Source organism: Polyodon spathula, chromosome 3 (assembly GCF_017654505.1).
Source record: "Polyodon spathula isolate WHYD16114869_AA chromosome 3, ASM1765450v1, whole genome shotgun sequence".
NCBI classification, from domain to species: Eukaryota; Metazoa; Chordata; class Actinopteri; order Acipenseriformes; family Polyodontidae; genus Polyodon; species Polyodon spathula.
In genome coordinates, this window is record NC_054536.1 from 87,569,362 (window position 1) to 87,594,150 (window position 24,789).

The 24,789-nt window shown below is 36.0% G+C and overlaps 1 protein-coding gene across 6 annotated transcripts in view; it reads right to left on the reverse strand.

Moving 5' to 3' along the window:
* LOC121313576 (thrombospondin type-1 domain-containing protein 7A-like) overlaps window positions 1–24,789 on the reverse strand; it is a 191,860-nt gene that overhangs the window by 133,354 nt on the left and 33,717 nt on the right. For all 6 annotated transcript variants that reach the window (XM_041246256.1, XM_041246260.1, XM_041246254.1 and 3 more), the window contains exon 2: window positions 17,597–18,104. In XM_041246256.1, the coding sequence (XP_041102190.1) occupies window positions 17,597–17,753 (157 nt within the window). In that variant the 5' untranslated portion in view covers window positions 17,754–18,104. The remainder of the gene's footprint in view (window positions 1–17,596; window positions 18,105–24,789) is intronic.

Genomic DNA, 24,789 nt, shown 5'->3' on the forward strand with positions numbered 1-24,789 from the left:
TCTGCAGTTCTATCCAGGTTTATATTAGTTTCTTATTATTGTTCAATTTAAAAAAAAAAATAAACATACCACAATATTTTATTATTATGGAGATTATAGGTGCTTACAAACCATTATAAAGATGTAATACAAAAATAGCTATAAAAAAAAAAAAAAAAAAAAAAGAAACATTCTGGTTCTGATGTTCTATAAATAACGTGATAGAATAATATCAAGCAATTGCTGTACAATAACCCCATTTAAATAGGGTTCATGTTAAAGCAGTTTTGGTTTAAAAGTCCATTAGTCTTGCTTTCTTTTATACTTGAAATCTTTACATTGAACCAGATGTGCTGCTGACAGACAGGAGAGAACTGCTATGAATCATAATATTTCAGAATTAGCTGGTAAATAGTGCATGTCATATAAAATTAACAATGTCATTTGTTGCCTATGATAGAAAATCATAAGAGCTTAAAGTATATTTCACATTAAAAAAAAAAAAAAAATGTACATCTGTATAAATCCATGATGGACAGCTGACAGTACTTTTATTTTAAAATCTGAAACTTTTCTACAAAACATCAGCCATCTGATGCATGGTTTTATTGGACCACATTCAGTTTTGTATATTTTATAATTGAAATGGTACTCATAATTACAGCCACCACAGGATATTATTCTCTGACAGCATTTAAGATAAAGACAAAAGACACATTTTTTTTGAGAGGGCATTTGCACAATTTTAATGGTATAAAAATTATTTGCAGGAAGAAGCATTTAAATAAGTATTCTCGGTCGGTTCTTACTAGCTGTGTTCAATTAAATTATTTAGTGCTCTCTGAAAAATTCTCTTTGCCTTTGCACTTGAAAATATGGCCCTTATGAAATTGAATTATGCTATGTTGTGGCTGGAAGGAAGAGTACAAAATAGATTGAATTTGGATTTCTCCTGAATCTGTTTGAAAATAATAATAAAAAAAAAGATTGATGGAAAGCTGCCACAAGTAAACAAGCCATATGTTATAGTCAGTGACCTCCACAGGTACAAATCTTTGGCAGAGGTCTACCCTCTAAATGCCATTTGTTTAGCTGGTTAAAGTTGCAAATCATAACCAGCAAAATTATTTAAATTAATGAAACATATTTTATTTTATATGTGGTATTTCCAATTCATTAAAACCTTACAGTGTACTGAGTTATATTAACTACAGCTCCCAAGCAAACAGAACATCCAGCATTTAGTCTAAAATGGATTATGGCATTACTGCCCAGACGACGGGTTCACTGAAGACCATATTTTCAAAAACAAAAAAACATGCACAGTTACATATACTCACTGTAAGAGGCAACGGCTAAAGACCTTTATTGCAGTCTGCAAAGAATATGTGAAATTGAAGGTCTGACTTATGGTGCATGAAATGAAAACATATGGAAATCAATTATCACAGAGTACAGATTAACTAAATTATACTAGAAGGTTCTGGTTGCTTATGATTGTTTCTATAACTGTCTAAGCTCATCAAAGGATCATGAACATGTACTTTTGTATACATTGCCTGACCTACTCTGTTAAATGAAAATATCAATGGGAAAGGAAATATTAGGTAGTTTATACTTTATTAAGAGGTGCAGGAAGCAGGTCCTTTGTCTCCCAAACTTCAATTACCCTGCACAGACTATGGGAAGTGAACTAAAATATAATGATGTGTTTGAAATCCTATGGTAAATATAAGAAGAAAGACTTATAGCAGAACTAAAACTGGCAACTTGTATGATGGCTCAGCACCATAATAATGTAAATCCATACATAAATCCGCATTCTGTGATTTCATTATCATAATAATGAAAATATAAATCTGTGTACAATGGGAATTTCCATGGAATGAGGACTGGTTTGGCAGAAGGGCAGAGGCTAATATTTTACCTTGTAATTCCCTGTTGTAGGTAATTTTGCTTTATTACATCCTGCATAAAAAGACAGCAAATTGTAAAAAGTGCAGCTAAGCCAATACGATTGAATAATATTATCTTTCACTTGCGGGGACTGCAAAGCCCTCAGGGGAATGATTAATAATCATGACATTTTTGGTATCAAAACACAGCTTTATTCTCTTTAATTCGCAATAGCATGTGTTTTCTACTGGCAGTTTCAGTGTTTCGAGTTCCAGGGACTCAAAGTTGAGCTTTAGCAAAACAAATAGAAATGTATGGTTGAAGATACTACCATTCAAGTTTACTCATTTAATATGTTTACTCACTAATGGATGATTCACAGGGACTGTTAATAGGCAATTCAAATTCTTACTGTTATTACAATGGTAAGAATAAGAAAGGGAATATATTTAACTTTAGTTTCACAATTTACTATTATTTTAAAAGCAACAAATACAAGTCTTTGAAAAAACAATAACCACTCAATTTAACAATGGCTCAATAATGAAATAAAAAAGCCTCTGTACATTCTATAACTAATACAATGGGGATCAATGAGTAGGTAATTTAATCTGTGACTACCATTCTGTTACACTACCTTAAACAAACCCTGTCACTAATACTTCTGAAAGTCATTGTTTCACTCTTTGTGAGAAAAAGCCAGTGGTTTAGCTATGCCAGATGGTCAGTATTTTATCCATGGATTTGAATTCAGCATTTATTCTGTTCTGTACTCTGGTAAAAATTTATCAAGACTGATGTGACTGACTTTTTTCCAGTTTGTATAAAATATGACTTTGAATATTAACTTGAAAGTGGTTAAAGATCATAAAGGGCAGCCCATGATTAAAACAAGACAGGATATTTCGGGAATGTACGAATCAGTGCAAGAAAAAAAATCAAAAGGACTTGAATCATCTCTAATCTCAGTTAAAAAAAAAAAAAAAGGAAAATATACCAATCCCAAGATTAAACCTCCAGACACTGTTGGGGAAGCGTGATCCAGAGCAAATCAAAAATCTAAAAGAATGTGTAATGACCTCTGACAGACATTCATACTGTTTTTTATACATTTATAATTACAAATCTACATCGGACGGCTCACAATATGGGGGTGAATTTAATTAAGTTAAGTCCATAAGTATTAGCTGTTTCAGATGCCTTAGTGGTTTTTGACAGCAGGATTTCGAAGCGTGTGTTCAGAGCAGATTCCTCACGTTCAGTTTATTGAAAGGATGTTGCAAGTGCTCTAGATGGCAACAAGGCAACATGGTGCAGGTGGTAAAAGAGCATCCATCTGCCACACCACTGACAGTAAATACAAGTAATAGGAGAATCTGGTTTCTGAGTTTATATTGCTTAATACAGGCTGTATCTAAGACCATCTGTTGTGGCTACAATAATTTGGTAGTTTGTCAAAAAGGATTAGCCAGTAAGTGTGATAAACCAACAGTAACGGTTTTTAATGAAATACTTTTTACCCTCTGAATTTGCATGTGATTTAATTGTTTATCTATATCCCAAGATATGTGTTCTTTATCCTTATGTATTACATTATTTAATTTTCAGAATGTAACGCCACAACCATACGTTGCACGCACGACTAAGCAGTTACATTTAACATTTTCTCACTAGTTCAGTGACTCTTTCTTCTTCTGTGCTAAAACCATAGGGGAAACACAACGAATAATGCTTACTAGAATAAATTTCTTATATTTTCAATGTATAATTTAAACTGTACAGTTGTTATAAAGTCAGAGAATTGTTGGATATAGTTGTATTTTTCCTTAAACATAAAAAAGCTTGACTATAACATATACTTTTACTGGTACAAGAAAAACTGGTTAGTATTCAGGTAGGTTGTGAAACACATGAAAACTGCACTCAAGTATACATCATGTACACTCTATCACATGCATCCTCCTATGGCAAGCCGTTCTAACATTTAATCCTCAATTGCTGATATCAAAAATGGCACTATTAATATCACAAAGGGCATTTCTGATATCCAGAATGGCATTTTTGTTATTAAGAATTGCATTTTTCATATCAAGAATGGCATTTTTGATATCAGTATTGTAATTCTTTAAATTAAAAATGCCATTCTTGATATCAAAAATGCCATTCTTGATATCAAATACAGAATTGTTGATATCAGAAATACAATTGTTGATATCAAAATAAAAGGTACTATTTTTGATATCAACAATTCTATTTTTGATATCCACAATTGTACTTCTGATATCAACAATTCTATTTTCGATATCAAAAAATAACATTGAGAATTGTTGATATCAAAAATAGAATTGCTGATATCAGCAACTGAGGATTAAATGTTAAAATGGCTTGCTATAGCATCCTGTGCATAGCACTGTGATAGGTTGGAAGCCCTGTATCTAAATAGTGTTTTTTTTTGTTTTTTTTTGCTTTTTTATATTATTTTAGTTTGGCAATGATGGGGTTAATTCCATCACTACCAAAATCCAAGTATATTGTAAGGGAGCAAAATTCTTTGTTTGGGAGGAGGTTCAGCCTGAACGATCGGAAGCGTTAAACTACACCATGATTGCATTGCTTGGGCGTCTGTGATTTGTATTTTGTTGTGTATTTTTTTTTTTTTAAACTGTTATTTTGTTCCTGTGTTTTTTGTTTGTATTTGTTAATAAATGTGTGCACTAGCGCTTTAAACTGCAGCTTCCTGCCTATTTTCTAGGACTGCCTGAGGAAGGTGTCATATAACTGAATACGTACAGTTGACCTTGTCTTTCATGGTGTAAGTGAGCACAGTTACATACCAACTGGCAAAATCAGCAGCTCAAAACATTGCAAATTATTTAGAATTATGAAGTAGAAGGAATAATGCTTTAAAATTCAAGAACATGTTGCAACAATAATACATAAAAAATAAAAACTTTGAGCAAATATACAAATGTATTACAAATACGAGAAACCTCAAATATTTCATAACTAATTATTAACAATACGATATTGTTATAAATATTAAATATTATATATATATATATATATTATCTATATATATAGTATATATATATGTATCTTATATATACTATATATAATTATCGCTTTATGTACATGCACACAGAATGGTTCGGTATAAGGTAGAATGGTGCTTACCACGCCATTAACGCAGAGAGCATCTGCGGTAATGAGATGAACTGCAGAGACTGGGGGCAAAAAAAAAAAAAAAAATAGGTTCCCCTCAGCATTCTACATATGTGTACTTTTTTAAGAATATGCCATAATATTTGAAAATAATAAATAAAGTTTCTGGATAAACTATAATACATAATCCATGATACATTCCATATCAGTAATGATCGAATATAAGCTCTGCAATTAACATTAAAACAATCCAGCGTTCCCTGCTATGTAATGTTCAGAGAAAAGAACATAACTCTTGACTACAGCACATATGGCTGGGCAATTCTTAACAGTAGATTATAAAGCATGAAGCAATAGCTAAATAAAAGAGCAAAATGTTTTGACGAGGTTTTTCTCAACGGCTTCAATCTTGTAGATTAGTATCAAGCATTGCTACGTTTACATCTTCTATCAAGAATTCAGAAGATAGATAGTTGCCTGTAAACCACACAGTCTGGTACACTGACTCGGAGGTCATGAGAACATCTGAAGTCTTTAAAAGTATTTAATTTTCACCTACAGTTTATTGGATATTGGCAAAATGTGGGCAGATTGCCTCACTTCTAGCAGAGCATTGTACATTAACAAAACACATTTTCCTGCCATGGCAACATTCCAGTATGAGCATTTGATACAGTTGTGATCAAAGTCTGTGCTTTGCTGCTTAAACTGTAGCTTACTGCTTCTATCTCAAAGCTTTGTCTATTGTTTTTGCTTTAAGCCACTAATTATAACAGCGCAATGCAAGAAGGATAAAACAAGTACATATATTAATGTTTTTGTTTCTAATACAGTACCCTAAACTATATATAAAATACCAATTTGCATTTACTTTTTTTCACATATCAAGTAATTCAAAAACTATATAAAAGTGTGAATATATATATATATATATATATATATAATATATATATATATATCTATTATATCTATAATATATATATATTATAAGAATAAATTTAATCTTGTTACGGTTTGGCTATTATACACCAAAAGATATTTAAAAAAAAAAAAAAAATTAAATAACGGTGATAAAAATAAAAAAAAAAACAGGGACATTTTATCTAATAAACTAAAATTAATCCAACTCCCATTTCCATGAAAAGAACGTGCAGTGGCTGTATTGGCCATCATTGTTGGTCTTCTCCATTTGATCTGCAGCGTGATCGCACATTAATAGGGAGTACAGCCAGTACAGTATGAGGGAGGGTGGAGGGATGACGCTGTAGACGTGCTCTACTTCTGCAGATGCACTGGTTTACATGGCCTACAAATCAGTGGTTGAAATATTAGCCGTAAAAATCCCACAACCGTAATGTTTTTACTCTCCTATTCAGTGTACGGAAATGACATGTGACAAAATGTTTACACCCTTTAAGTTAATGTTTATGCACTGTCCTATTTTAGGTGTAAGCAGCACAAGTAAAACACAATTAGTTTGTTTTTATAGACACTTCTGCTTTTACAGAGCAACAATATATAAAGGCTAAGGAAGTGGAAATTTAGCTTTTTGCTGATGAATGTAGATACAAAAAAATATATCACAATTGGATCACGGGATCTCTAGATAGGTCTAAACATGTAACTGTGACACACATACGTCCAGATGTCCGTAGAAACACCTCCACTATGTTTCGTTTGGCTACATGTATGCAACCCCCATAGCTGATAATTAGACACTTATATATCGGAGATGCTGCTTTGCTGGCTTCATTTATTTATTTTTTTCATTACACAGACTAGAGAATAACATATCTAGCATTACTGGAACCAGAATAGAGATACAAAACTACACAGTGTTAAAATATATTTTGAAAGAACAGCGTGAGACGTTATTGAGACACATTTTTAAAACTTGTAAACCTTATCAAAAGAATCTATATATTACATTTTTAGCAGTGAAAACCTGTTTTGTGTAGATTATATGTTTGGTTTTATGTAGATTTTTAAAAATATACTGTAATATAATATGATATTAATAATTTGAGTCAACAGATTTAACAAATGACTATTTCCGTGTGCACATCAGTTTCTAGTTCTATGTATCTTTATTAAGCTTCGAGTTTATTCCAATATAGAGCCACATCTTAATTGATTGACAGGACCTAATGACGCATTCTAAAAGGGTGGGATTTTATTTGAAAGATACACCTTTGGGTTCCGTGGCACACTGATTTAGATAACAATGATAAAGTAGGCCATCAATACGACTCACTTGTCACAAGAAGTTCGAGTATAAGCTGTTTCTTCTATTCATAATATTCTGTATTTGTTGTTTGTTTTGTTTAAGACTGCTAATAAGTCTACCTGCATAATTATTTTAAAATTTCTGCCTGTGGTACTACATTGAAAGAGAGTCTGATTGAAATGGCTTCTGACCAGTATATGGGTAAATATTCAAACAAATTTAGTTTGAAGTGTTTCCTCGGACAAAACAGAAATGTATATGCTTAATATACCAAAAATAAATAATAATAAAAATAACTCTTGATCATGCAACAATATTGTAGCATCCCACCTCACAAAGCAAAACAAAGAAATGAAATAAGTTAAACAAAGAAGCCAAATACATTAAATAAATAAATTCAGACTCCTATTTCTTAAAAATCTGCCAAAAATATAAATATAATTAAGTAATTTGAAGCACTCTGCAATTATACAATTTAGCACTTAGATTACAAAAATAATTTGCACTGAGATTTGACATCCTAGTGAACTTACCTAGAAACATTTATTAGAAAATTGGTTTTTAATAATTCTTGATTGTCCATTTCTAACTGCCAGAATAAAGTCTGCCAGAGCCTAGAACTAAAAAAAGCCTTGGAGAGTCAAATACATTGTGTGCATCGATCAATTTGTCGCCTGTGGGTGTATGTCTCCTTGCTCTGTTTTTTAAATTCTTTAAGAATATATTATCTAGTCTTGGTTCTACTTTTTTTTTTTTTTGTTATAATAAAAATAAATGTATCTGTCTTATGAGATCTGAAAGTTTTTTTCATACATTTTATTACCAATCAACATTATTGATTCAGATGGTATTTTTCTCCTTATGCACAAATATAATTAAATTACACAGTTTATGTAATCTGACTGTATTTATCAGTTATTCAGGTGAATAACGTTAGGTTATTATCATAACTCTGGTTCCCTGAAATAGAAATGTAACCATTATCGTATGAGTATTTACCTCTTAATGACTCTAAACCTGAATATGATATATCAAATCTGCTCGCAGAGCCTGTGACGCAATTATGGCCCACCCCTGAGGGCACAAAAGCACGGCACTCACAGATCTCAGCATCATTTTTCCTTCAATTCTGCTGCAATCATGGATGCAGCGACCTTGAAGGTTAATGGTTACCCTTTCAAAAATTGCCCCGCCAGGAAGTGAGCTCCTGGGGAGACCGAGTCAACTTTGACATATCAAGCCGAAATGGCTGCCAGACCTTTAACATGGAGGAGGATTTCCCCTTGTCAAAAAGGTCCTGCAGAAATTGGAGTATAATTGCCACGGGACAGATCATAGGGTTGAACCCACGAGACAGGCACCACATCTAAAAGTTGCCCCACTTGTACCCATACTGGGAAAGCATGGATGCTGCTTTGGCATTTTGTAGGGTGTCAATAACCCATAGCTACATGCTCGATGGGTCGGGATGCCATAAGGTCCCACGTGTCTGACTAAGCAGGTCGTGGCGCTTGGGCAGTCTTCACGGCTGGCCGCTCAGGAGCTGCATCGGGGTTGAAAACCACAGTCTCCTGGGCCAATAAAGGGTTACTAGGAGAACCTTGGCCCGGTCCTGCCTGATTTTCTCCAGACAGAGCTGAAGCAGTGTGAGCGCTAGGAAGGCATACAACAGTTGCCTCGACCACTGGTGTGCCAAGGCATCTTTTGCCAGCAGGTCCCCGCCTCCTATTATGGAGAATCAGATGGGACAATGGGTTGATTCCTGGGTGGCAAGAGATCAATCTCTGCTCTCCTGAGAGATCAATCTCTGCTAGCAGGTCCAAGGAAGTGAACCTATTATGAGTTATTAAACCAAATGAGGCTCACGCGACAGCAACTGGTTGTGTAAGGTTCCACTCTGGGAAAACCGTGCCCAACGGAGGTCCACCGCTCAGTTTGTCACCTCAGGCAGATGTACTGCCAGCAGTGAGAGAGGCTCTCAACACGTTTTCGTTTTTAATCGGCTCATCGAAGGTATGTGGAAGCTCTGTCGTGTCCCTAGATCCATCCCGGTTTACGGGTATACGCTTGAGTATACGACAGCAACTTTTCGTTTGGCGTCATGAGGACACAGGCGATCTAAAATTACGCACTACACTTTTCAACGCAGAATCCAGGTGCACACCTTGGTCAGTGACGTCGGATAACTGACGTGGTCGACAACGATAGAGTTGGTTAGTAACTCAAGCTCCGTGGTAAGGCGGGGGTAGTGCTATGGGAGGAACAATCTGGGTCAATGGCAACGTGTGAGCACAATAATCTGTTATACACATGTAGCAAAGGAGAAGCCATACTAAATGGGGGATTTCAGGGAGACAATTGCCTTGTACAGAGGCCAGAGAACCACTGGCTGGTCTCGTTTGAACTGTTTTTTAAATCCCAAAAGAACTACAGAACAGTAAGACTGACTTCTATTATATGCAAACTTATGGAAACTATAATAAGATCAAAAATGGAAAGTTACCTATATGGTAACAGAGTACTGGAAGAAAGTCAACATGGTTTTAGAAAAGAGAGATCATGTCTAACTAACCTGCTTGAATTTATTTCCCTGAAAAACGAACCACAGGTATAATTGTGTGCTGGTTTTAGGGGATATGGAAATGGGCACTCTTTGAGGTCCACCGTGAAAGCAGTTCTGATTGACTGCAACAGCTGTTGCTTCGTCAACAAGATTAATTCTCAAACTGAACGCAGTTGGATTCAAGGAAACACATGTACATGGATTAGGGAGTGGTTTAACATGTAGAAAACAGAAAAGTAATGATTAAGAGGAAAAACCTCAGAATGGAGTGTGGTAAACAACGGTGTACCACAGGGATCAGTATTAGGTCCTCGCTTTCCTAATTTACAAATGATTTAGATTCTGGTGTAAGCAAACTTTTTAAATTTTCAGACGACACAAAAGTAGGAGGAGTGGCAAACACTGTTGCAGAACACAATGAAGCTTGACTATAACCTCACCCAGTTATTTGGTCTATGACTTTATATAAAAAAGGCCAACAAAATTACTGTTCAAAAGTGATGTTTGTATTGATCACATCGCTATAAAAAAGATATTGCTGCTATAGAAAGATCCAAAGAAGAGCGACCCGAATTATTCCGGCCTTATACAAACCAATACAAAGTACTAGTAATACCTTAATGATACAACACTGTACCCGTTTCATGAGTTATTAAACAAATTATTTTGAAAGTTCCCAGTAGGAATAGTTGGGCATGGTGAAACTAGTCTTGCCTTGCCAGTGTCTGAATTGTGCATATATTCCACACAAAATCAGTCAATCTTTAACATTGTTGACAGTACATGTTGTTTTTGTGAATTAAATTAATGCATCCCAGAAGACATACTGTAAGTGAAGTGTATGCGGTCCAAAACCACAGTCTGCACGAGTCCCAGTGGCTTTTTAACAGGACACATGCATGTATTGCTCAACCCAACGTAACCTGATTTTAAATAACATTGCTCTTGTCTTTAAATTTGGACTTCACGTTGCTTGTTCCCCTGTCATGGAGCAAATACAGAAGATCAGTATACGTAAACCAGCTTTCATAACCCAAATAAAAGTGGATTGAAATTGCCTAGTTACAGACTACTTTGGAAACGCTGTTACACCTGTATACAGGCTCAAGTAAGTAGAAAATACCATTGAGGAATTGTAGCCCCCTTAACATAATTCTGGTAAAACAAATCACATCATTTAAGAATAATTTGAACCAGTAAAGTCCTTCTGTCAACAGAGAAGAGAAATGTTATTTTATTCAGATGACCTAGCTGTTTGAAAATATATACTACTAAGAGTCAATTAGTTCTTTCTGACAGATTTAAGGAAAAAAAAAAACTACTGGACATTTATCCTAAACCTCATATCACCACAAGATAAGGTAGCTGCTTACTTCCCTGTGGCTGCTGCTTGCTCATCACCAAATGTTTTGGAATCAAAAGGCTACATTCAATAATGTATAGGAACAAAGAGAGCAACTGGACTTACAGTATATGTTAATCTTGCAAAACAGAATTGCTGTGCATGATTACCAGTATTTATAATCTTTTGTCTTCAGATTTAATTTTTTAATGACTGTTATATTAACATAAAAATACATGTTCTGTTTAATAGCACACCACAGCTTCTCCTTTGTTCTTTTTATCTGATACTGTTTAACTAAAATAAAAAGTGAACAAATCACTTTCTCTGGGGGAGGTCTAGGAATCCCGGGGGCATTGCACTTTCAAAATGCAGCCAGTTCTAATCTCGCAGGCAGCAGGGGATCCCCCAGGCAGGAAGCACTCATTGGTAGCCAACGACTGTGGTAGAAAATGATTTCAAGAGAAACACAATGACCGCCCATTCATCCTGCCCCTGGGAAACACAATAAATGGCTATATGTGCACTTGCCTAAAACAAGTCAACCACATACATGTGATTGTCCCATGGATCTCTTTTTCCAAACTCTGGGCAACTTGAATTGAATCAAAGCACCATTGTTAAATAAAGTATTTGTTTTTCTTTATAGAAACAGATTTTTGGAAATATGATATATCCAGTTCCTTTTAATATTACTTGAAATCTTGATATGAAGAATGGCTTCTGCATCAGTTTCCAGCATGCTATGAAACTGCCCAGATATGAAATACTGTATCTGTATCTTGAATTATATAGAAGTAAAACCTCAATAATAGAAAATAAAGAAATAAATAATGAATCAATTTTATTTAATTTGTTTGCTGTTGTTGGGTTTTTTCCCCACTAAGGAGTCAAAACATAATGGCACGACAACAAATACAGTCTGTAAAATATACTGTATTAATATGACATTTTTACTTGACCAGTTTCTCTTGCAAACATGTTTTTGACAGTTTTGACTGCAACTGATTGATCACTTTGTAAATCAACTTTATTTTGGTAACTGTCAATATAATTCAAAGCATGTGTCTAGCAACAAATCTAAAAAAAAAAAAAAAAAAAAACATAACAATTGATATTTAGCTAGTTGATAAAAACCCTTGACAGGGGTTATATAAGGTTTCGTAAGTTAGTAGGATATTTCACAGTATATTAAAATCACTGCATCAGTTTTAAATGTAGGAGAATAGTTCAATTCGTTACCTTTTTACCTTTCGGTCTTCCTTAACTGTCTCATGCATTGTATTTTGACTTGGCAATCAGAGATAAGCGCTGTATTTGGTCATTTTTATTTCACAGTGTAGTACATTTAAGCATACATTTTCTCCTTGTATATATGCATTGCTATACACTTGTGAGAACGGTATGCCAGATTGGCATAGACTTCTTGTGACTGAGACACACCCTGCTATCAAGCTTTAATCACAAGCTTTCCTGAGCTCTATTTCAGCATCACATCTTTTTATCCAGGGATATCCTCCATCAGCTCAGCTCTGCTCCGATTTCAACAGCAGCCCATTCAGCCTGTGGAAAATCCTAAGTGGGAGATGTGGACCATAGTCGAACAATTTGAAAAGGCGGAGACAAATATTTGTTTTCGGATTTGTTGCATTTTCCCTGAAAGTCATGGTTCTTTTTTCAAAGTAATTCCCTGGTTACATTTTGTTGGTGAAAAAAAATAATAATAATTTAATTGGAAACATTTTGTAACTCATATGGAACTATAGGCTTTCGAGGTATACTTGAAAACATAATCTGCTACACCTTAAAACCAAAAGTTTAGGAATAAAAGCTTTTTGTGTCCTAAGTATTTTTTAAAACAATGAAACTAAACACTAACATGTATGCAAAATCTGGTACCCAAAATGTATACTTAATTCCTAAACATTTGGTTTTACAATGTTCATGCAGTACATGAATTTCATTTAGGGGTGTTTCTTGTCAATATCATGAATGCCAAAAAAATAACTTTTTGAGGAAAACTATCAAGGAAAAATATTGAAAGAATGCTGTATTCTAATTACAGTTCACAATGTAAACTGTTTTTATAATTACATAAAGTACTTTCGTACAATCTGATCTTATTCATGTTGAGTAGAACTGAGTAGGTTTCATCACATGTAGGAATAATGCCTGCTCACCCAAAAGCAAGCAACCGAAGGACAACCAATGGAGCTACAATGCACCCTAAGGTAAGAGACCATGTTGTTACTTGTTACTGTGTTGTCATGAAGGGCTCACTTCAGTGAATAACACCATGCTATCTGGGTCAGCATCTCCCTGCTATCAGTTCCCAGTGCTCTCCTCTTCCCCAAATCACTTCTATAGATTGCTGCCCATCGACAGTATTAAAACATTGCTTACTGTTTTTCATTGTGCCCCCTCCTGCTCCACAAATAAAAAAAATCTGTAGTTATATCAAGGCAGAAAACCTGTTTGAGAACAGCATGGCATTGCTGAGGTCAGCGGTTCTCTCAGCGGGAGTCTGTGCTTTCAAATGTAATACCTGCAGCTGAAGCCTCAACATTGGCAAGTAGCTGGTGTCAGCAGTATTGGATGGGCTTCTACAAAATAAATAGTTAAACGCTCATTGTAATAAACCTTCATGTATAAATGTTGGAAAAATAGGTAAAGACAATAGGCAGAAGTACAGTATAAAGGTTACCAGATATGCTACAACTTTTTTAAAAATCATTTTTACAATGTTGATGTATAAAACATTGTTTTTAAATGTTACGGTTCAGTATGTGCCTCTATTATGTTTCTGTGGTATTTTTAAGACTGCGTTTATAAGACTTTATTTATTTATGATCAAGTTACAAAATTGCGAAATAGCTGTCTACTATGTGCAATTACATCAACATTGGGGAGTACAACATTATACATTCAATGCTCTGTTAAGCATATTAACACCCACTACATTTCTTGCAGTTACAAAAGAATACAGTATTTGCTTATTAGTACCGCTAAGCACCACTGGTGAGACTAAAAGAGAGGTTAACGTGTCTAGGAGTTTTGAGTGGTGATGAGCAGAACACTTTGTGTTGTTCTGTGTTTAGAACAACAACTGTCTTAGACTTAGGGGGTCAAGAGGGAGACAGAAAGCCTTCTATCATCCATGAGCAGATAGCATGTCTGGTAATCTTTAGCACAAACGTTTTTAATGGCTAAGCAGTGAAAGCTGTCAATATAGGACAGGACACTGATATATTTAAAAACAGGGATCAAATTATTCTGTTTGCATACTGTACACGGAAAGCCTTTCCTTTTAAGAGAGACATTAATTATCCAATAAATTCTGGCAAAGTAGGCATTACCTGGTACAGCATATGTGGTAATTAATGACTGATAATGTCCGGTGTGAAGGGAGTGACTTGGTTTTATATATTTCATATATTTGTTGTTGTTGTTTGATTTTACAGAGATTTATTTTTCTATGTTTACACTCAGAGAAAAAAAAAAACCTTGCTGGCACATAACTTTTGGTCAACTGTTGTCTGTGCAACTGTTAAAACCACAAAAGGTTATTTGGACACATTTCTGGGAATTAACTAACTTGCTATGTTTGATATTTAATTTGTGGTTTTACAAACAAATAGATCTGCTGGTATCATTAATGATGATTATGAAATGCTGCAGTGGCAGTTAACAGAATGTGCACCTGTACCACAACCAAGTCAGCAAAGCAAGATTGATTTCCTGTCACATTGACTGTTTTCTTTTTTGAACAGTCTCTGGTCTGTTTTGGCATGAGAGTCAAAGACTGGAATCATGGGAGCTGCAACTGTTTTAGTGTGATCGAACCCCACCAATTCCTTCAGCTTTCCTTTAATTATTCCAGATTCTGAGAGGCATGCTCCTGGCTGGATGTTGACACATCACAGTGCACAGTGACAGTCCACTAAATAAAACTAATGAAGCGCACAAAGGGAGGAAGTGTAAGGGAATCCAGTACCGCACTGGAAATTAAAAAAAAAAAAAAAAAAAAAAAAAAAAAAAGATTTTTAAAGAAATTAAAAGTAAAAGATAATTAACTATTTTAAATACATCTACTGTATTGAGTTATTTAAAATGCAGCTATTTAAAACCAATGAGTACTGCTAGATATGCATGTGTATGTTTGTTTGTGTTTCTTCCTTTCCAAAAAAACTTTGTTTCGAACTAAACTACAGATTTGATACTTATTATAATTATTCATAAAACTGTATAATTTCAAACATCCGTAATTTCAAACACCAAATCATAAATTAAAAAACTGTATTTGTTGACTGATGAAGACATGAGCTGAAGTCTATTTACAGTACTGTCTAGTTTATTATAGTTTTGTCACTGGAAAATGAGGCAGTCTTTAATAAATGTTACTACAATTAACACAAAACAGGTGTATGTTAATTCATCAGAGTACACATTATAATAGCTATTTCATTTAAAAAATAATAATAATTGGGAGATTTCATGCAAAACATTATTTTTAGGCTGCATGTCCTTCTTAAAGAAATGTTTATACAGCAAATATAAAGATAAATTAATAAAACTGTCAATTAAAATGAGATCTATAGTCAAAGGGTGATGTGCTCTTGAAACTATATTGATCGTAATTCCCTGCATTGGAGTGAATAATGTAATTTTCAATAAAATATTGTGCCATACCAAAACATTGTTCTCCTAAGGTTGGTATTTTAACATGTGCATTTGCACTGTTATTTGCCAAACTAAACTGTAAAAGCAGTCTCTACAGAAAACACTGATTTCAAAAGAGGGTTTTAAGAACAATGAAATGGAGAAGACCAACCTACAACACCAGAAGCTGTAGCTTACCATGCTTTAATATTAAATGAAGTCATGTCACTGGGTCACTAGGGCTTAACATTCACACTAATTTACACAGGCTCGCTCTTACACAGGTTCGCTCAGCCACTGACCGTGCAATCCTGACTACAATTTGTTGAAACTGATGCAGCTTTGTAAAGCAAAAAAGAAATCTGGATGAACTTTTTCTTTTGATTGCTTTTCAATTTGTTTAAAAAAAATATATATATATATATATATATATATATATATATATATATATATATATATATATATATATATATATTATATATATATATGCGTTCTGCTGCATTTTGATGATTTGTGTTTGATTTCATAAATCTGTTCCCCTGTAATGTCTTTACTCAGCTGTTGGCTAGCTGGAACCTCTTTAAAAATGCAGGATATCAGTGTAATTGTAAATTGATCTGTCTCCATGGCAGGAGGCCAGGGGCACTTTCTGTCCAGGAAAGCAGACAGTCCTTACTGGTCATTGCCCTTATCCAAATGATTAATGCTCTTCATCTGTATACTATACCGCTGTTATGTTAGCTCCTGATGAGGTCCACTTAGGGGAGACTACTGTCCAAAACATCCATTCTGACATGTGTGGTCACAAAGGATTAAACACTACACATGCTATGTATTTTGATTTAAGAAATGTTGTTTGAAAGCTTTCTTTTCTTCCCTGTTTATACAATCACACTTGCTTTCGGTTCTTTATCGTTATCACTTCCCTTCATTCATGGAGATCTATGCTTTTGTTACTTTTTAATTTAGCCTTTCCTTTTAACATGGAGGTTTTCAGAAGTTTAAAGCTAAAATAGGAGATCATAGCTATTAAAAAATAAATAAAAAATAGAAGTTACTAGATTAACCAGCATCCATTTCAAAGTTAAAACTGCAGATTTACTAGAAACTGACCTCATTAACTATTCTCTTCCCTAAAATTACTTGCCAAAACAATGGACTAGACATTTTCAATACAAAATGTTGAGATAATGTAGTTTAATGAACAAACCGTAAGAGTTTTACAAACCAAAGCTTCCTATAAAAACAGTAGTAACAGACTGTAAATATATATTCTGCAACAAACGCATGCAGGGAACAGACTGTAACTGTTAAAATGGCTTCAATGTACAAATGTCTTTAAAATACAGTCTTACAAACTCTAAAAGCACTTCAGCATACTGTACTTTAAGAATTGAGGCTCAGTTCAAGATTATTTTTTTCTACCACTTTAAGGATGAGGTTTGGTCTCTAGAGTATGCAAACTGAGGAGATATTCATTTAGATTAAAAACATAATAAAATTCAGAGAAAAAAATTGTTGCTAGGACAAAAAATGCTGATTTCCTTATTGGCCACTGCAATAAAGAAAAACTGAATCACTTGTCACGGGCATGACTATATGTGTGCGTTCCTGTGCTAATTTGGCACATGTACCTCTTGTATGGGATACATCAGGCAGCAAACCCATTGCAGGGCAGCAATAAAACACCCAACTATAATCATGCAATTAAATACAGTAACATATATTTAAACTGAGCAGAAAGAGAAAAAAAAAAAGTATCACTTACCTGTTTTCCAGACATATGTAGATTTAGTGTCTCTTTCAGGCTGTGCTTGAGCACCCCAGATTCCAAACAGGAGCATAACCATCCACACGCAATGGGCTGATGGAGCAGTCCCCTTTGGACCACTAAATAAGAATGTACCTCTCCCTCTCAGCCCCATACCTCAAGCTGGATGCTTTAATCCACCAGATAAACGGGAAAGCCTTTGTGGAAAAGTATATTTATTTTTCTGGGAGACGGGGTGAGATTAGTATTCCTTCATGAATGGTGTCGTAAGTCACCTCTCTCAGCTTCTGGTGCTGATTGTCAGTTGAGAAGAATAAAAACTGCCTAACACAAGGGAACAATAGATCCCTTAGCCGTCACTGCTGCTGCTGGTTCCTGCTTCTTCTACTGTTGACGTTGCTCCTCTCTCTCTCTCCTCTATTCAGCAGATAGTGACAGTTTTCCATCAGTCGAGAGAGACAGCTGTCCACAGGGGGTTGCAGCTGATTGAGCAGGTTATCTGGGTCTGGGAGGTAGCAATAGTCATTTACACCAGTGAGAGAGAGAGAGAGAGAGAGAGAGAGAGAGAGAGAGAGAGAGAGAGAGAGAGAGAGAGAGAGAGAGAGAGAGAGGAGGGTGAGAGCGAGAATAAAAAGGTCCCGTAAACCAATTGCATAGATGCACTGGTGAATTATGGTACTACAAAAATAAGAAATAAATATTCATTAACAGCAGTCAAGAACTTGCAAGAGAATCTCAGATGATTTTCAAAACATTCAGTAACCCAGAAATGATTTGAGTTTTAAAAAAAAATTTCAGTCCATCTGAGTAGCAAGTTCCCTAAACCAGCTTTTCCTCTTGTATGTATTTCATTAAATCATAACACAAAACTAACTAACTAAATAAATAAAGCACTAAATGAAGCAGTAATTTGCAAATGGATGTTTAAAATGATCAGCAAACCAACTGTGTTGATGCACCAGCACTTCATACATCTAGAAGCAAAACTGATAAAGCCATTGTTAACAGTAAACATGCAGCAAGTCTCCCTGGAGATGCCTGCCACTGTGTAAACCCTTTCCTGTTTTAGCCTTTTTGCAGGTGTTGGACTAAAAGCAATAATTCAGTACCTCTGACTGCTTAAATAGGCACCAAAAACAACAAAAGTGCAACGCTGAAGGTGGCAGAATCACATTTGTTTATTTTATACCCTTTTCCCACACCTCTTAGAAGAGAATTAAGGGCTCAAAAGCATATCGCGCTTGTGTGGCTGTGATTTGGAAAGATAAGAAAGGGAGTGTGGAAGGGGTGTGGGTAATTCACTGACCAGGAGACAGACAGGTGCAATTGAAAACACCACACAGGTGCCCAGTTTTATTTCAGGGGCGCGTTGGGTTTCTTTAGCCCACAGAGGGCGCTGTTGGTCCGTGGTCTGCTTGCCAACTATGGTAAACAGAACCACGGGAATACCAAGCAAGGGTAAACAGTTCAGGCGCACTCGCAGGTGCTTCAAAACAATACTACAAAAATCAAAGGCACAAAGAAACGGGAAAAATAAAACAGTAACAAAACTACAAAGAAAAGGTGCTGCACTCTGCAGCAATATCCCGGTCACCACTGCCCGTGCGACCCGGATCACCGTCCTACGCTGCCGGCTACCTAGCCTGCTCGGCTATCCTTATTCAGGGATCTGCCCAAGGGTTCCCCTCCCTCACTGTCTCGCTCTGAACCTCCGTTCCGTTCTGTTCGGTCGTGGACCAGCGTTTCCGCGCACTCTACGTGTTTAAAAGGGCAGATCTGAGGAAACAACAGAGCGTCAATTTGTAGGGCTAACAATCTCCCAAGACGCGCCTCTCAGCCATTCAGAGAGGAGGAAAGTCCACACACCCACTTTCCCACCTCCCCGTGTCACTGCCATGACTCACAGGTGGTTGTTGGACGACTGCCGCCCTCTTCCTGCAGCCCGTGAACACGCCAGCAGAGTCAGCACAGATCTCTCCCTGTTACAGGGAGCATTACACTTCCTCTGCTGCTTACTGCTGAAAAACACTCAACAATCAGTTGATTATATCTTGATAAGTGGGGAAGTCATGATCCAAGCAAATGTATAACAACCCTCAGGTATATACTTTGGTGTTCAAGAGCCTCTAGTCTCTAGAGCCCCTTTCACACTGGCACTCCTATATGGGTGCGGACCCGGGTTCTGGCTACCCGGTTCACAATCCCACATAGTGTGAAACCCCATACCTAGGTCATACCTGGGTTAACCCGGGGCCCAGCGACCCACATGAGGATGTGGGTCAACACGCTTTAACCTGTGTTGAGCAACACAAAATGCACAATGGATGACGAAATGATAAACAGCCAATCCAGTGTGAAAGTTTCACTTCTGCAAGGAACATTTCTGTTTATTCTGTTTAGCCATATTTTTGTTGCTTGAGACACACGCGCCATGATCCAGATTGCAGCAGGGATGAAGAAACGTTTGCTATAATCAACATTTGGGACGACGGTTCAATACAGAGAAGCTTGGATGGAAGCATCTGTAACAAGCTGCTTCCGGGGCATCGATATGTGCATTGTTTACTTGCGTCAGTCACCCAGGTCAACCATGCTTTATCAAAAGCAGTGTGTAATCGCATAACCAAACCACATGACACCGGGCCCTGACCCGGGTAGAGTATGCCAGTGTGAAAGGGGTTTTAGACACTGTCTATTGGGATCTTTCTCACATATAGCACTACAGACAATAATTCAAATATGAAACTTCCAACTTAATCTCCGTCAGTGGTATGATTTTAATACCATAATAATGAATGTACTGTATAACCTTTTCTATACTGTGTCCTTTTATAATGCATGAATTGATATTAAGAAACAAAATATTAACTTGATCAAATATAACAGAATGGTCTTTGCAACTTGATCAAATACAATTACAGTAGAATGGTCTTTGAAACTAAAACAAAAACAACACTGAATGTCTTACCTAGTGCATTAAATTGAGTGCTTATGAATAAAATGTTTTTAAACATACTAAGTTAAGCAAGCTCTTAAGGGAAATGCATTTGTGTACTACTGGCTTAAACAAAGAACAGCATGAAGAGGAAAGTGAAGAGACCAGAAAGAAGTCTTTGTGCTGTTCACATGCACAAGCAGATGCATGCTCGGCTACTCCTCTGCTCCTCACTTGAAAGGGTGGCTGTCTTTAAGGAGAGCAGTCACTGATGTTAAACTGTGACATGTGATATATGACTCACGGTCACATTGACTGGGGCTCTATTGTCTGTCTTAAAAACATTATATGCTTTGTTGTGACTTTTATTTTCTTTAAGGTGTACTTATATTGTTAGATCTTGTTCATTATTATCAGTAAGATGTTTATCAGTAAGATGTTGTTTATTGGTCTCTTCATTTATTTTGAAGATTGCTAGCCTCAGACTCGCATCATATCGTAGGGGAATTACAAATACAGTATTTGGCACTTTAATCAGGGGTTTTGAATAACAACATTGTCCCCAATTGTAACATGGAGACTGAAAAGCCCTAGACTAATACATGGCAGTTGGTTCAGGTTTGTTTTATGTAGGTTTTTGTGGGTATCTGGGTGCTAGACGAGAATGAAGTATTGAGTTTGGGGGTGACTGATACTGGTAAGCTTGGTCAGTTGGTAACTGCATTTAAACACATTTTATTAAATCTAGGCATGTTTTATGCAAGTTACAGCACACTTTCTACAGTAGAATAAATACATTAATATCTGACATCATTTGAGAGCTCATTGAATACCCTGTTGGTCTATCACCGACACTTCACAAACAGTTGTGACTGAGCTGCACTCTCTCACATTCATAGCCCCTTTAAAAATAGACTCCACACACAGAGAGATTGAGCTTTCAAAGCACCTACGTGCTATTTTTAATAACACAAAAAATAAATAAAATGAAAATAAACACCTAGCTCTTTTTGAGCAATAACTAAACACAAACTGGAACTCTAAACTAATAACTGGACAGCTAGGTTGTTTACCGGCTAAAAACAAAACACACAGATTTACAAATATGTTTCACAACACCATTCAAAAAAAGGCTTTCACATGCTACCTTTCAGGACTACGACTCACAATCAGGCTCTTCACACAGCAGCCGTAAAGAGACTGTCTGCTTTCTTTAAATACCCTGCACCTGGCTATGATTTACAATGACAGCCAGATGCAGGGGATAATTACTAATAATACAACAAACTATACTCACACACACACACACACACACACATATATATAGTGCATGGTTACTATATATATTAAACACACACAACTGCTTACTCTCCTTGCTTATATTCTGTCACAGGGCTGTATTATAACAGGATGGAGGCAACAACATATCTGGTCAAAGGAAGTTACAGAAGGAAGGACCTTACCTTGTGGGGCTCAGATTATTTCACTGAGGGCGACAATGAAGCACAGGTCAAACGCCAACCTGACCATCCTCGCTCAGCTCTCTTCTCGCTTAACATTAATGGCAGTCATGGCCAAACTGAAAATACTCTATTACTTTACTGTTAAGGCCATAACATCTGTGATCTCACTCAAGGCTTTGTCCCCTGCCAAGTCATGAAGCTTTGAATAATGTAGAATTTGTATAGCACTTCATTAAACGTTTCTTTCTGTCAGACACTAGGTATGGGTAATTTCATTTCTTTTACCCAACATGACACATGTATATTGTGTTTAATTAGCTTACAATGTACTATTATCTTCTGAACTATGACTTTTTAAATACATATTATTTTTACATTATAATAACCTTATTCACCATGTTCACCTAATTATTTCACCTGATTGGTTTTAATTCTTGCAAGACAAGACCATTTCTGCATGTGCCTTTTCCAATTAGACACTGCATGCTGAGAATAATTAGCTTTACAAAGACTGAACAAATGAGTTCTCTGCAAAACAATGGCTTGGCTTTTAAGAAAGATTGTAGTACAATATCCAGAGAGCAGTCTGTATTAATTTTAATTGTATTTTTAATTAACAACTTCCCCTTTTGCCCAAATCACATGTATCAATGCAGAATTTTCATTGTTGTGTTGCCAGGGAGAGTTAATTGCTCATATTCTTTCATGTACGCGTCTGATTTTCTTTGTCCCCTTTACATCACTTAATTTGCAGCTGCTTAAAATCAATAAATATATACTGTATGGATACATTCAACATAAACCTCTCAATCAAAGATATATTGCAAATGCTTCCTTCAATTCCCTTCTCTGGGCCCTGCTGCACTACACTGATTTGCACTATTACTCCATGTGGCAATGTGGTTAACAGTGTGCAGGTGCAGGAATGCAGCAGTGATCAATGAACATACAGACAACGGTAATCCAGGTGCAATCTTATTTTTTTTATAATCCAAAGAGACAGTGAGAAGCAGACAATACAGCAAGATGTATTGCACTGTTTTAATCTACGGGTAATAATAGTCCCAATCTTATACACCCGCACGTAACACAAAACACATACACAAGTCCAGAGTGAGTGCTAAAGTGTTGGTAGTGCAAATAAAGTTATTCGTGCAGTGTAGTCCGGGTTTGTTCTGGCCTCTGGTGACAGCTCCAGATTGTGTTAGCCATCTAAATAACAACAAACAGTATATTTAATAACAACAAAACAAACAAAACACTCACGATAATAACACACGTCTTTTCGGTTCAGCTTAACCATAACAAGGAAAAGATCACTTCACTGCGCCCCCTTTTGTACCGTCAATCATGACCCCTTGGTTAACTAGTACATCTGCTCCTCCATGCTGCGGCTGCCACGCTGTTTCCCTTCCAGGTCCATGATTTAGTGTACCGTAGCTCTGTCCCCTTTCTAGATGACCGACTTCCTTCTAACCCTGGGAAATAATTGTTTGACCTTCCCTTTACACAGCACCCTCACAGGTCGGGAGAGAGATTTAGCACCAAGAATCATTCTGTCTCTGTCACACTCCAATTTACATAGACTGACCCTCCACTGAATGGCATTTCTCACTAGACACTCAGTACTGCTTATTTACCCTTGAGTAGAACATGCTAGAATTTCTAGAAAAACCTGTCACATATACTTATATTTGCTTAATATTACCTAGCATCTGAAGGCTAAAAAGACTTCTAGCCATTTATTTATTTTAGTATTTCTAAATTCAGCACTAGCCTTTAATAAGGATAACAATGTTGCCAAATAAGGTAATACAGTTTATACAGTACCTTTCAGTTGTTCTAATTCTATCCAGAACTTTCGGTACCAATCACTGGATCTTAGAGCAATTTCTACTGCAATTTTTTTAAGCAATACAGTGCCATTTTGTAATGTCCAAATACTAACTATATCTATATGATTGTTGGATTATAAAATAGTGTTTTTAACATAGTTTTACAATATTATAACATTTCTTTTATTTTAGGTCATTGATAATGCAATGCAAGTTTATCCACCCTGTTGTGCTAGTGTCAACACTAATGTGTTTTCAGGGTAATCTTGGATTTTGAAATGCTACAGTTTTCACTTTTTGTCAGTTTTTCGTTAAATATATACTACAAAGCGGTGTGTAAGTAAGTCACATAACATTACTCAGCAGGTTTCATACGACTTAATGAAGCACAATTTGGTAATTATATAGGGTGATGCAAACCGTTTGGCCATAGCTGTATATTTAAGGCTTCTCACTGACATCTACAAAGAAATCAATAAACTGCTGAAACTGGTATGTATTACACTGCAGGCATTCAAGTTGAGTAACACACATCTCCATCCAGATCCACCAGCAGGCCCTTTCAGAGCACAAGCAGCTGCGGGCGAAGGGTGCAAGATGGGGAGGGGGAAACTATTGAGGCTGATCCAATTTAGATATGCAAATGTTGTCGCAAGTGCCTGAAAGGAGCATTATGGAAGATTTTTATTTTATTTTATTATTATGTTTTTTTTACCTCAAGTTCCGGGAAACAAACCTAATCGAATGAATACATGTTTCTATTGTTAAGTTTTGCACTGTAAAACAATTAACAGTGGTTCAAAAAGCCAATCTATTTACAGAAAGAACAAAAAAAAAGAACTCTACACTCTTTAAATAGAAGGCTGTCAAGCCAGCAAAGTCTAAAGGGACAAGTTTCCCTCTGTACCAACTCCACCATCACAGCCTAGGGAATAGCAGTAGGCAAGAGCTGATGTG